A 14,854-nucleotide genomic window follows, 5' to 3' on the forward strand; every position below is an offset into this window, starting at 1 on the left:
TACAAATCAGAGCATTTCTAGGCCATGTCAGTGCCTGGTGGTGTTTGGAGATAAACAAATGTGATAAAACAACCCTGAGGCTTGCCCGCTTGCTCTTCGTGCCAGAGGAATTTCTCAAAGGTCTTGCCTCTGTGGAATGGGTCTTTCTGAGGAATTACTGCTGGTCATTTTGCATCATCCCTGGAGCCACACAAGGTGGATGGAGTGAGGGATGCGTGAGCCCTTCTCTCCTTGTGTAAGGGCAATGCCAACATGCAGGGCTGCCTCTCTGCTGGGAGGAAGAGTGCTGCGCTGCGTCACACCCCCAGCCACACTTGCACCCAGGGCACACTAAGCCATGAGACTGGCAAATGTTGTCTCCTGCTCTCAGTGGCATCTCATTTTCGTCCTGCACTGAAGGTGCTGGGCATCTTGAGAGATGGAAAGTGGAAATGGTTCTCGCCTCAGTCACTACTTAGAAATTAGCCATAAACTCAGACTGAGTGAAATCAAGCTGCTGGCAGCAGAGCAGCTTTCCAGTGGTGGGCTTGGTGAGCTCCACACTCACTGTCTGGAATTGTTTGACACAGGGCAGGTACCTGCAGAGGAGCAGAGGTCCCACCACCAGCACAGACTATGCCAGTCAAGAAAAAACCCAAAAATGCCTGTGAAATCCTGCTTAAAGGTGCCTAGCTTGGGTTTAAAATGCTGATGGGAATATTAAGTTGGAAACACTGGCTGATGGCTAGGGGGTGTGCTGGTGAGGCAGCACAAAGAGGGCATGCCTTCATGCATAGGCTGCAGTTTTCTTCCACTTTGGAAGTCTCTAACCCAACACTTCACAAGACCAGCCTATTCTGTGGTCTTTGTCTAGCTACGTAAACTCAGGGTGCTTGAAACTGAAAAAAGGAATATGAAACAGAACTCCTTGAATTCTTTTTTAACTTGGCAAATTTATACCTGCATCTTAACCACAACTATTTTTACTTCCAAACTCCTAGATTCAAAAGACCCTGACTGTTGGGAAAACCAGACCAAAAACTACACAGAGATTTGTTCCAATCTCTCTACAGTCAGCCTGTTGCACAAGTCAGAAGCACACAGAAACAATTGCCTTTCACATCACTCACACCAAGGCTATTCTAATAGGAGCCCAAATGTAATGCAAAAATAATTATGTCCATGGAAATTCCAATCTTGGAAAACTGAATATCCAGATCCTCACTGACATTCTGTAAATAAATTTGAAACATTCTTGCTTCCTAGGATAATAGCTGCAGAATGAGGATAAGCCTTTCACACTTTCTCTTTGAACTCATCAGATTTATTTACCAAGACTCATTGCATAGATAGGCCCAGCAAATGTCTTAGACAGCTGTTTGTAACTAAATTAAAAACTTAAATACAGAGCTCTTCACTTAGTACTAGCTCTTATTAAAACTGTGAGCTGTTCATGCTTCATGCCTTGCAGCCTCTTTGAATCTTCTGTTTGAGTTTTTGAATGTGCCATGCAGGTCCTAATACACACGAGACAAAAAGACCTATTATAAAATTCCTGACTTTTTCTTCATTTGCATGACAAAGGGGGAATGGCAAATCCTCCAATTGGACCAGGTAATCACTCTCCTGTGAAAAGCCTACAATCCATATCCTGTGTTTTCTTCTTAGCTGAGTTTACACTGTGTTTGGTCAATAATTTTATTTCACCTGTGAAGCCCATAAATCATCTTCCAATACACATTGGACTGTGATGAGTCCTGGTAGATTAGACATCAACCACAGAAGAAACCATATCTGGATCCACGAAAGCCAGATGCTGCTGGAGCAACCAGGAATGTTCATTTCATGTTATCTGGGGTTTTTTTGGAAGAGCCTTAACTGCACAGTAGGACCATTCTCCAAAGCAAAGTCTGATTGGGTGGATAAAGGATTACAGCATCAGGTCTTCTGACATGAGAAAGAGACCATAATAAATCCATGAACTGCATTTTATCCAGGTGACTGTCACTATATAAACAAAATCAATTCACTGCTGAAACTGAGGTAGCCAACACTTACAGAGCATATCTGAAGGAAACTTCATCAGCCACCTGAACATTGCTTAGTTGCAGTTTGTGACCTAAGCCTCCAAAGCAGTTCATCCTATGACTACATATGTCCCATCTCACAGGAATCACTAATGTCCCATTTATCTGGAGGGGCAGTTTGGAAGGAACATCTGGGTGTAGGGAGCTAAAGGGCTGAGAGGGTCACAAAGATTACAGAAAAAAAAAACAACCTTCCCTCCTCTTATTTTCAAGAGCAGGAGTCTTGGACATGAGATTCACAAGAGCAGGAGTTTTGGACATGAGATTCACAAGAACAGGGGTTTTGGACATGAGATTCACAAGAACAGGGGTTTTGGACATGAGGTTTGCAAGAACAGGAGTTTTGGACATGAGGTTTGCAAGAACAGGAGTTTTGAACATGAGGTTTGCAAGAACAGGAGTTTTGGACATGAGGTTTGCAAGAACAGGAGTTTTGGACATGAGGTTTGCAAGAACAGAAGTTTTGGACATGAGGTTTGCAAGAACAGGAGTTTTGGACATGAGGTTTGCAAGAACAGGAGTTTTGGACATGAGGTTTGCAAGAACAGGAGTTTTGAACATGAGGTTTGCAAGAAAAGGAGTTTTGGACATGAGTTGAACTTGAGGTGGATACTTTTCAGTGCTGTTTGTGTCTTGGGAATGAATATAACAGAAAACGTTTATTTGTTCAGAGAAAGATCTTAAAGGGAAAGATGAATGAATGTGCTGCCTTGGGCTGTGCACAAACTGTTAGTTTGTAGTTTATGTTTCTATTTTACCCTTAAAACTCAGTTCAACTACATCAGTTTAACATCTAATAGAGGCTTTATGATGTTTAAGGAGACAGGTTTCTCAAAAGGCTGTAAAGACAAAGTGAGCAGTAACAGAATAGTTTAGTTAGGTCCTTTCTGGTGGCTTTGTTGCCTTTCCCTGTAACAAAAAAGGTTCCTCTCCATCAACTCTTGTTTCAATAAGGGATGAATCACATCAAATTTGTCTGTCAAATTTGTTACATCGAGTCCTCCAGCCAGACTTTTCTCAGGGTGCTCTGTTCAGCCTGGATGTTGGATGAAACTGGACCAGTTTTAAATTATTTACAAAGGCATAGGAAATTAAGAGAACTTCTGATGCTGAAGACATTTGTTTGTGTGCTCAGGCTTGTTACCTCTGGAGAGGATGAGAATCTGCCTTAAGTGCTGTGATTCTTCACACTTGTATCGATCACATCTTAGGTTTTTCAATTCATTCTCCTGGGCTTGGCTAAAAATAGATCTCTGCATCTTATGCCAGCAAAGGCCAGGGAAGCAAAGTATGTGGGCTTCAAGTTTAAAGGTTGACTTCAAGGCAAACATCCAAGCCTTCCCTTCCCCCCTCCCAGTTTCCAGGTCAGCATCCCTCTCCAGTCACAGCCCTCTGTTGTGGTTATTAATAGCCTTCAAAACACCAATATTCTCAATCCATGTTGTGGAAAAGCAGAGTGGTTTGTCATGTGCACTGAAAAGTGGTCTGCTTTTATATAAAGCCTTCTTCTTTTAAGCACAGGTATTATGAAACCCTCAGGAATCCATAAAGAGTGATGGGACATTTTTCTCTAATGCCAGGCCTGTACATCTTCCACCTTCTGCAATTCAGAAGCAGTGTAAAAAGCCATCAACCATTTAGCTGCTGTGATTCACAGCCCTGATTCGTACACTCGATACAAATATTCAGAGATGAAAGCAGTTCAAGCCCCCCACCAAAAGATTTATTTTTTTTTTCTGCCATAAAGATGGGCTTCCACCTAAAGCATTATCCTCCTGCTTGATATTGGCTGTTTTAGGTAACAAGTCCCCTGCAACAAAGATTTGACACTTCCTTTAAGAATCATATGGAGTGGTACATAAAGCAATGTCCCCTGCAGATGTGTGTCCTCCCTCACCTAAGCTGAACATGAGGCACTGACCACTCAGGGATTTTCTGGGCAAAAATTTACAAGGTATTAACAAAAGGACAGCAACTTCTTCCCTGTTAAGGAATCTAGAAGCTCCCCTAAACCTTCTTGTATTAACTTTGCAGTAGATGAAGGTGTTAAACTGGCATGTGTCTACTGACAAGAGAGTGATCCTTTTAAGTCCTCTTCTTCATCCCCACTTGTGGAATTTGTTGTGCCAGTGGGACTAGGCTGGCTATAAAACCCTGGCGCAGGGGACCTCCATCCCACTCAGGCAGCCTGTCACCACATCTCTGCCAAGAGCAGCCCCAGGGAGATCCCCCCCTTCGCCTCTGCCGGGCAGGCAGCCGCTTCACCGACGGACGAGGATGGATGTGAGGTTCACCCAGATGCTCTGCACGCTCTGCCTGGTCGTCACCATCCAAGCATTTACACAGGAAGGGCTCAAGGAGGTGTTTCTGAAGCAGCTAGGGCTCTCTGAAGTTCCTAAACTTCACAAGAGAGACTTGGTGGATCTGATTATCCCAGACCACATCAAGAACAAGTACATCTCCCTGCTGAAGCGCCAGAGGGTGAAGCGCCGAGCTTTGCCAAGCCTGGCTGGCATCCTCAGGGGCATCCCTGGACACGCAGGTAATGTTTGTAGCATCGCTGTCGGGAACACCCCAAACCCTTTGCCACTGCCAGGGGGAGCTGCCCACGCTCACTTGGCTGGCAGCAGGAAGGGTAGAGGCCTTAAAGCCATGCAGGGAGTGAGGTTAGGTCTGGCTCCAAAGCAAAGCTGAGCTGGGTAGAAGAGGTGCATGTCACAGAGTCTTAAAGATTAACATTCGCTAGTAACAACCTGCACCTAGAGAGGGGGGTTTCACAGTGCTGGCAAAGGGCAGGCTGCTGCTGGAGCTTGATAGAAGGGAAAAGCCTTGGTAGCCAGGCAACAGCTTCGGCAGGTGGAAAAAAGTCATTAGAAAATGCAGACCTTACAAGTTTTGGGTCAAAACTCAAAGAAAAGCCTTCAGATAGCAATCGCACCTCTTTGAGGATGTTTCACCCTCCCTCATCTTTTTTTTTTTTTCTTTTTCTCCTTTTGTCTGGGAAAAATATCAAGGAGGAAGTCAGTGGTGCAGACACAATGATGTCTGTACAAGGACACTTAGAGCTCGTTTCACTTTCAAAAGGCACAGACAGCACCCTGGGCAGCAAATGAAACCAAGTTCTCATTGCAAGTGGTGTAGTTTCCTGCTGTCATGCCCAGCTCTGGCACAAAGAGATGTGCACCTTTCAGGGGGTCAAATTATATTGGAGATTTTTTTCCTCCAGGTTGTGGAGACTCAGACATAACAGAAGAATTAGGGAATTTGCAAGACACTGATTCAAGTATGCATTAGAAAAGGTGTGTTTAGAGGCTGTCTCTGCCACAAGAGCTCTGTGTGGGAGCCTGGAAGGAGTGTGTTGTGATGATAATTTGGACATTAGAAGTTTTTTCCTATAGGGGTGGTGGAACACTGAAACAGGTTGCCCAGGGAGGTGGTGGAGGTCCCATCCCTGGAGATGTTCAAGGTCCAGATTGATGAGGCTCTGAGCAACCTGATCTAGTTGGAGATGTCCCTGCTTGCTGCAGGGAGGTTGGACAAGATGGCCTTTGAAAGTTCCTTCCAACCCAATGCATTTTATGATAATTGTGGAGGAAGTGTGGGAGCTTTGCTCACCACATGGCAATGGCAGCTGTCTTTTTTGTTCCCTACATGCACAGGCATGACAGAAGTCCTCTACTCTGGCACCACCACACGCCAGAACCTGATCTTTGACATGGAGGGCAGAATACCTAAAAACAGCGAGGTGACAATGGCTGAACTGAAACTCTTCAAAAAGCCTTTGGACAGAGCACTTCTGCCTGCCAAGCAGTCTCACAAGCCTGTCTCCAGTGCCAGGGTCAGCGTGTACTGGGTGCAACGGCACCATGATGGGACCAACAGGACCTCCCTGATAGACTCCAGGTAAGAAAGGGACGTCTCCTGAAGATAGGATTCTGCTTATGGGTTATGAGTCCTGTGGGCTGGATTTGAATTTACTGTGTAAATGCCATTTTCCTCACTGCCTTGTGCAGTCTGTGCCTCACAATTCTTCATTGAATAGCAACAGAATAGAAGCTTTTATCTTGAACTCCCATTTACTTGATGCAGTTTCTCCCTGCTACAAGCAGCTGCTAGTATTCACAGTGAATGCTTGTTAGTTTTGAAATGACAGTCCTGTCATTCTGTGACCAGTCTTGAATATCATGTACCTCTGGTCAGTCTGATGGGGTTGCATCTGTACAGTCAAACTCTAAATCCAGAATGAGTTTGTAAGTACAGAAATTAAGGCTGCAATATATGCTGAATCATTGAAATAATCTTTTTCAAATGATGATGTGTAGTGTTAGGTCTTCCCCTTTAAACCCCTCCATCTGGCTCACTTCTCACTCACTCTCTAACTCAGGTGGGTTAGTGGCTGCTGGTATTCTTTCCATTGGCCATTTCATTAGCTACTTTAAATAAGTAAATTATGCAAACAACAACAACAACAACAACAACAACTCTGATTCTGTAGCCTAGAGCTCTGTGCAAGTTTTACAACCCTTGGAGGCAGAATTAGATATCAAACCAATTTTCTGGGTGGGTGGAAACTTATGGTCCTAATGCAGCTAGGACAGGAGCTGCTGTGAGTAGTGGTGTTTACCAGGCTGCATCTAATCCTGCACTGCCCTATTTCTGCATGAGCACAAATGAATACCTTGGCATGAGCATGCACAAAGGGTTTCATTGAGCCCTTCAGTGTCTGTTAGATCTGCATGCTTCTCTTTGAGGTGTGAGTTAATGGCTGTGGGTGCTTGCCCGGAGTGCTCAGCAGAAATTATCACATAATCATGGCCTGTGATGATCTGCAGGAAGCAAATTATTCTTCTGCTGCAATGACAGCACTGTGAGCCTGGGCTTTATCTGATGGGCTTTTCTCTAATGCTAAGTCCTTGTTGTTCAGGCTGGTTCCTATACGTGAGTCGGGCTGGAAGAACTTTGATGTGACACAGGCTGTGCACTTCTGGCTGCGAAACAAGAAGCAGGAGCCAATGTTCCTGGAGGTCTGGATTGAAGGAGAAAGGGTAGGCAGCCATGCCTCAGAAGCGGCCAAAGCTGTGCGTTTCACTTCTCAGGACCCCAAGGATAAAGCCCTAAGCAAACCTGAACTGGTGCTTTACACTCTCAACTTGGAGGACTATGGGTACGTATGAAACTTCAGTCTGTGCTGTGTCCAGGGTAACTTTGCCCCTGAGCATAGTGTGTGTGCCAGGGCAAGGGTAGGAAAGCTGCTCCTGAATCTTACTCATAGAATCATAGAATGGTAGGGGGTAGAAAGGAACTCTGGAGATCATTGAGTCCAACACCCCCTGCAAAAGCAGGTTCACCTAGGGCAGCTCACACAGGAACACAACCAAATATGAATAAAATTACCCCAAATCTAGTGGTATTTAACATTAGGTGGCACCTGGGTGCCAGAAATGTGACTATAAATGGAAAAAGCAGTATCACATGACTTAAAATAAAAGGTTGACTGAATCTGAATCATAGAATCACTGAATGATGGGGGTTGGAAGGGACCTCCAGAGATCAAGTCCTATCCCCTGCTAAAGCAGGATCACCCAGGGCAGGTCACACAGGAATGCATCCAGATGGGTCTTGAAAGTCTCTAGAGAAGGAGAGTCCACAAACTCTCTGGGAAGGCTGTTCCAGTGCTCTATCACACTTAGGGTAAAGAAATTTTTCCCCATGCTGAGGTGGAAGTTCCTGTGTTCCAGTTTGTATCTGTTGCCCCTTGTCCTATCATAGGACACCACTGAAAAGAGCCTGGCCCCTTCTTGACACCCACCCTTCAGATATTTGTAAACATTAATAAGATCTCCTCTCAGCCTTCTCTTCTCCAGACTAAACAGCCCCAGGTCTCTCAGCCTTTCCTCATCAGACACATGTTTCAGTCCCTTCATCGTCCTCATAGCCTTGTATTGAACGCTGTCTACTATATCCCTGTCCTTCTTGAACTGGACACAGTACTCCAGATGTGGTCTCACTAGGGCAGAGTTAGAGGGGTAGGAGAACTTCCCTCGACCTGCTGGCCACACACCTCCTCCCGTATTTGTTATCTCAATACTGAAATGAAACCCAAGCATGGCCCAGGTTTCAAGTCTCAGGGCCCACCTGTGCTACTGCCATAAACAGGGGGATTATTTCTCCCACTTTCTCAATTTCCACTTAGGGCATCAGTTCTTGTTTTTCTCTCACCGTGCAGGGGCCCCGGGGACTGCAAGGAGGAGGTGATGATGGGCAAGTCCAGCTGCTGCCGGCAGAAACACTACATCAACTTCCGTGAGCTCAGCTGGACGCAGCACTGGATCATCGAGCCAGCAGGGTACCAGGCTTACCGCTGCTCAGGGGGCTGCCTGCAGCCCCCCGGCCCTCTGCGGCGCTTCGGCTATGGGGAGCGCAGCTGCGCCGTGGCCGAGAGCTCCTCGCTGCCCGTCATGTACCTCGTCAAGAGGGGCAACCACACTGAGATCGAAGCCGCTGAGTTCCCCAACATGATCGTGGAGAGGTGCAGCTGCCTCACGGACGGCATGGCACTGGTGTGAGACGTGGGCACCCAGTACCTGACTACCCGCAGCCCTGCCCAGAGCCACCCTGGTCCCCAGCCCTAAGGCCAGTGAAAAAGGACCTGTGGGGCCCCCCAGATACGCACACGCAGGGGTCAGCAGCAGCTGGGGTTGCAGCTCTCCTGCAGAGAGGGTGCACTTAAAGCCACTGTCCATAGAGATAGGCTCAGAGGAGCATCCATCTTCACATATACCCATGTGAGGGGTCCCCGTGGACACTAACCACTTCTGGGGGCCCCCCTGACACCAGTCAAATTTCATGTAACTTGGTGGAGCCACAATCCCATTTATTTCAGTTCCCATTCCAGAGTGTTTGCCTGGAGCTCCAGGCAAAGGAGGTGTGATTATTCCCAGGTGAAGAAGTAATGTGTGGCTCCAGCTTTTCATTCTTAGACTCCTGGTGTTGGTCCTTGTCTGTTTGTGTCATGTTTATGATGAATTGGAGAGCACTTAGATGTATATATTGTATACAGACACACACACATACATATGTAGAGACTATGATTCTATGTATGGAATGTCTACATACATACTGGCTATATACAAATTGTCTGTCTGCATGCATAGATGTACCTAAAATACTGTCTACAGCTCAAAGGAACATAGATATATGTGCCTATGCATCATATGCAGATGCACACATAAAATATTTTTTAGAACTCAAAGGATTCTATTTTTGACCCCTGCATCATGGGCTTAGCAGAGTTTTAGGCAGAATTTCTAGTCCTGAATATTAAGACTTAGGGCTGCTCACAGTTTGTAGAATCAGACCCTTATTTTTTTAAGTTGTGTTATTGAAGTCTTTTTTGATTTAGGGATATTTTCCAAGTTTTTGTGTGCTTTCAAGCTCAAGGAAACAATAAATTCCAAATATTAATGTAGCCATGTGTTTTCTCACATTTATTCTTAGGTCTGAAAGTGGAGGGGGGAAGAAAAAAGCTGTCTTATTTCTGGATGTACTTCAATGCTCAGTTCCTACAAACACTCCCCCTCTGACAGCTCTCCTCAGTTACCTGTGTGATCCTGCTGGTAAAGCTCCTCTGCTCAGGCTGGGACTGGGCAGGTAGAACAGAGCCCACACCACCCGTGTTTCTTCCTCAGCTGAGGAGTTTAAGACAATGTTTTCTTAAAGAGAAAACCTAGAAACACATCTGAGAGGCAAGAGGTGATGTTTTCTCTGTGAGCTGCAGCAGTGCAGTGCCAGTACCTGCTGGTGCTTAACTGGAGCTGCAGTGAAAAAAGAGTTAAGCTGGCTCCTGCCCCCTCTCTTCCCCCACTTTAACCCTGACCATTCCTTATGGAGAGGTGACAAACACATCCCCTGGAGAAATGCAATGATAATGTGGTTTGATTCTTTTCTGAACTCTGCTAAACTGCTGGCCAAGGTGTCACCAATGATATAATTTCCACACTTTGTGTTAGACTCCTCAGTTCATAACCTACCGAGATACTGTTGGCTCTGGGGATGAAGTGGTCACTGTGGGATGAGATCCTCAAGTCCCTGGCTGAACCAACTGCGGGTGGGAGGACTCTGAAATGAGTTTGTCAGGCTAGTCAGGGTGGATATGGACTAGGTGAAAAGAAGGGCCCATTAGACTCTGCTGTAGCTTTGGGTCATTCATCAGGAAGGCTGAGATATCAGATGTCCCTGATGCCCTGCAGGATCCCAGGTCTGAGGTCACCTTCCACTTGTGTAAACACCTGTGGCAAAAAAAGATCTTTAAGAAGAGGCAAAAAACCCAAAAGGCATAGGCAGACTCACCAGTCTCCACTGCTGGGCACCAGCACCACAGGCTACTGGAATCAGAATGGGATGAGATCGATTGATTTCCGCCCATTTCCTTCTCATGACTGTGAAGCATCTATCCTAATGAGATGGGCATTCAGCCACAGTTCCTCTCCACCCAGCTCAGGGCAGGGCATAGCCTGAAGGCCGTGAGCTCAGCTGTCTCCATGAAGAACAAAGCTGATGGTTTATCCTGGGAGAGAAAGTGCTTCAACTGGTTCCTGCCGGAGAGTGAACAGCATTAACTTTGGCTTCCCTCCAGCCTCCAGTACTTGGACTCCAGACGTTATCCCCCAGGTCTGGAAGCAATTCCATCCATTGCCATCAGGGCCAGGCTGCTGTGGGAAGCAGGAGCAGAGCACCACGAGAGGGATGCAGGGTTGGGAACAGTGGCGTGGACACAGGCTGAACCCTCTTCTGCTCTCCTCTGCCAGGATCCTGCACCATGTCCTGCTCCCTCTGATTTGCATCTGACTCACTTCATCCTGGAGTCTTGCAAACACAAGGTACATAAAAGGCAGCAGTGGGGCTCTGTAGATGTGTGTGGACAACTGGTGGAGACAGGGAGGGGGTCGTGATGGCCAAGGAGACCCAATGTTACTGTGGGGGAGAACTGTGGGTACTGCAGGGATGGGCAGGGCACAAATCTGTGATGACCACCAGCTGCCACCAACATGGATAATTCTTTATTGGTGGTGAAGCTGCCCAGATCTCACCCTCCTCAATCCCACCAGCTCTCTGCACCCCTCAAGCATAGCCTATGGTCCTGGCTGAGAATGTGGTGCTGATTGAAAGCATCAAGTGGAGGCCTGGAGAAGAGCTGATTTATAGAAAGCCATCAGCACAGAGAGCCAGGCTGGTTATCACTAACACCCATGTCTGGCATCTCATGGCCCCATCTTTTTGAGCCCACAGTCTGTCCCTTCCCAGCAGCTGCATGTGGGGCCTCCTGGGCACCTCCAGCATTGCCCATACCATCCTTACCCTCACTGTGCACAGCACCATTGTCATCTGTTCAGTTGGCTGAAAAATTAAGCTTCTTAATTTAAAATTAACCAGCTGTGCTATTGTCTCAGCATGATGGATGCTGTGGGGAGTCATCAACCCGCACTGGGATTGAACTTCCTGCTTTTGGGGAGATAGAGCATTGCTCCTCAACCTCCAGCTGGCTTTGCAATGAAGATGCAGCAGGCTAGGAGGTTGTACCAACGTGGGTAGGCTCCAGAGATTCCCACAGTGCAGACTCCCAGGCAGGAGGCTGTGGATGAAATATTGCCACACCTGGGACTTTTGCAGACATGGGCCCATCTGTGGGAAATGATCTCCTGGCCTGTCATCTTTAATCCAGGCTGCATTTGCTGTGACACCTTCTGTGTGCTGCCACCTCGCTGCTTTCACAGCTGTACAACTTGTAAGGCGTGCGAAGGCTGTCAAGCTGTCATGTTATCCTTTCCATCTGAGCAGCACCACTGTCTCTGAGGAGAGGCAGAACATCTCACGGAGCTGGCAGCAGCGTGGCTCAGCAGTAACATTTATGTTGTGCTTTCTGCCCCTGTACTCAGCACTGGTTAGGCCACACCTTGAGTACTGTGCCCAGTTCTGGGACCCTCAGTTCAAGAAAGATGTGGAGTTGATCAAACGTGTCCAGAGAAGGGCAACAAAGCTGGTGAGGGGTCTGGAGCACAAGCCCTGTGAGGAGAGGTTGAGGGAGCTGGGGGTGTTTTGCCTGGAGAAGAAGAGGCTTAATGATTCCATGATTCTGTGTGCTCAAGGAGAAGTAGATGTGTGCTATTCACATGAAGGGCTTCAACAGCCCTGTTGGTCCCACACAAAGTCAAGCTCTTGCAGAAGAGTTCACAATGGCAGCAAGTCTGAGCTCAAGCTTGTCATGAGCATGAGCTCTGACTTGCCTTCATGGCACTGCTCACAAGATGAGCTCTGAGGTCCTGCAATATTTAATGGAGCTGGACATGGGAACAAAATTTCTATCTATTGGTCTCATGAAAGCTTTTCTTATTGAGAGAGGCTTGGGTTGAGCAGCAGCACTTTCTTTCTCCATTATCTTTCTCCATTTTAGGAGCAATAACAAAAGTTTTAAGCTTTCCTGCATGCTGCTGCTAGCAGAGTGGCCTGTCTGATCCTTCCACAGCTTCATTTCAGCCAAGGCTGGGCTCTCATTTTCTTTCAAAATCTATGAGAAGCTGCAGCTTTTCCCTGCTGCCGAGACCTTATTTCCTCTCCCTCTCTTTTTTTTCCCCCCTCCCTTTGCATTTCACAAACTCCTACCAAGAATGTCTGACACTTTGCCTTTCAGAGCAGCCTTCTAATTGCCAGTGTAAGTGGAAAGGCAGAAGCTCAATCCACATCCCAACAAAGGTGATAATCAGGGGAGCTCCTTGGGATTTGGCTGGGAACATCTGGAGTCTGGGAAAGGGGAACCCTAGGCAAACAAAAGCAGGGAGGCAGAGATCCTGCAGGACTTTGATATTTTTAAAAGGAGCCTCTTAACAGTCTCAACATCTCCTGGGTTTTGCCTTTAATTTAATGTGAAATCTGCCCCTGTGCACAGGATTTGCAGACAGGACCTGAACTCCTCTGTCCATTCATGGAGCAGGTGACCCCACAGGACTTCGGTATTTCTAGAGTTGCCTCTTAATAGTTTCAACATCTCCTGGGTTTTGCCATTAATGAATCTCAGGTGGGTCAAAATGATGAATTTTGGCTGTTTCTGGGCTTGGCAGAATGATGTAAATGTGACCCAGTATTCCCTCCCTGCAGCAGCCTGTGCACCAAGGGACAACACCAGGTCAGGTATGCTGCTCCAGGGGCTGAGAGTTTCATTGGTGCTGCTGAAACTGGACACAGCCTCTGCCGTTAGCTCAGTGCCACCTACAGTAGCAAGTGCAGAAGCTGTCAGACTCAGAAAACCCAAGGAAGAAGTTCCTGCACACTTGAGCAAACTGAAATCTAGATGGAAGCACTAAAGTGGCTTTTTAGTAACTCATTTATTTGTCCCATTTGTAGAGGACTGCGTAGATGAGGAAAATGGGCAAGGAGCCTTTAGGTTGAAGACTGACAGCTGTTGCTGTATGTGTCTGCTGGTGATGATCTTATGACCTGCCCTGTTCCCTGCTACTTTTTGCATATTAGATGTACCTACATTTCCCTCCCTGGGTGTACAGATGGATCTGTATGAGGCGAGGAAAAGCTTTCCCTCAGCTTTTTGTGTTTCAGCTAATTGATTTTTCTAGTCAATAAACTCAGAAATGCCAGACAAACACGAGGCAGTGCTCTAGAACTTCTAGACAGAATTGTTTTGGTTGGAAAAGACCTCTAAGCTCATTGACTCCAACCCTCAACCTAACACCACCATGGCCATCAAACCATGTCCTGAGGTGCCATGGCCACATATATCCACACCTCCAGGGATGGTGACTTCCCCCCTTCCCTGGGCAGCCTGTTCCAGTGCCTGACGATTCTTGCAGTAAGGAAATTTTTCCTAATATCCCAGGTGCAGACAAACAGAGAAGAGTTTAAATATGCAATTTAGCCCTGAAGTGCCATGATTTATGCACTCAGAACACAAGTGCTAGGTTTGTGGATGATGGTGCAATTACCACCACTGCAACTACCTGCCCATCCTTTTCCTCATTCCTTGGGTTGCTAACGAATTTAGAAGTCGGAGATACTCAGTTGAAAGGGTACCAAGGACTTCTATTTAAGCACATCAATTGTATTTGCAAACAGATAAATAGTCTCAAATCCATCTTGGGTGCTTTTTTGGACTCACCTCAACACCAGTTGCTGCATGAGAAATAAATTCTACTCTTCTTAATTCCGCCACCACCACCAGCAGGGCCAAGACCTGTTTCTTACCAACCATAACCTATGCAGAACAGAACTGTCTTCTGGCCAGCTGCTGGGGTAGGAAGGAAGGCCCAGGGCTCACAGCGACACCTGGTGACGTGGAGCCCCTTAACTCACACCAGGAAGCAGGGACACAGACAAGCCTGCAGGGCACTGAGCCTTCCAAAGGCGTTTTATAACCAAGCATGCCTGGGAAGGTGGCACTGGGAGAGGAGGATGAACTGTCAGGTTAAGCAGCATTTTGGAGCAGCTGTGCCAATAGTTTGCCTGCAGGATTTTACAAGATTATATCATAGTATTGTTTCAGTTGGAAGAGACCCTTAAGATCAAGTCCTGGAGCTTTAACACCCTCTTTTCAATCCAAAACTTCCAAGCATAAACTAAACAGTGTCTGAAGATAGGTGGTAAGACCACAGAGCTGACTGCAATTTCAGATACAAACCACTCAGGTCAGGAATATTAAATGCATACAAGCGAAGCTCATTTCCCACCACTATTGCAGTTCAAGTCTAAGCCAAACTTTAAAACAGAAGAGTGGATGGGATGAT

At 46.7% G+C, this 14,854-nt stretch overlaps 1 protein-coding gene across 1 annotated transcript; it reads left to right on the forward strand.

The window, feature by feature from the left end:
* Window positions 1–4,343: 4,343 nt before the first annotated feature.
* Window positions 4,344–8,632, forward strand: LOC128978241 (left-right determination factor 2-like). Its single transcript, XM_054396055.1, has 4 exons — window positions 4,344–4,608; window positions 5,726–5,969; window positions 6,991–7,230; window positions 8,293–8,632. Exons 1-4 carry the CDS (start codon window positions 4,344–4,346, stop codon window positions 8,630–8,632), a joined length of 1,089 nt encoding a protein of 362 aa, XP_054252030.1.
* The last annotated feature ends 6,222 nt before the right edge of the window (window positions 8,633–14,854 follow it).

The sequence above is a fragment of the Indicator indicator genome, chromosome 2, assembly GCF_027791375.1.
Source record: "Indicator indicator isolate 239-I01 chromosome 2, UM_Iind_1.1, whole genome shotgun sequence".
Classification (NCBI taxonomy): Eukaryota; Metazoa; Chordata; class Aves; order Piciformes; family Indicatoridae; genus Indicator; species Indicator indicator.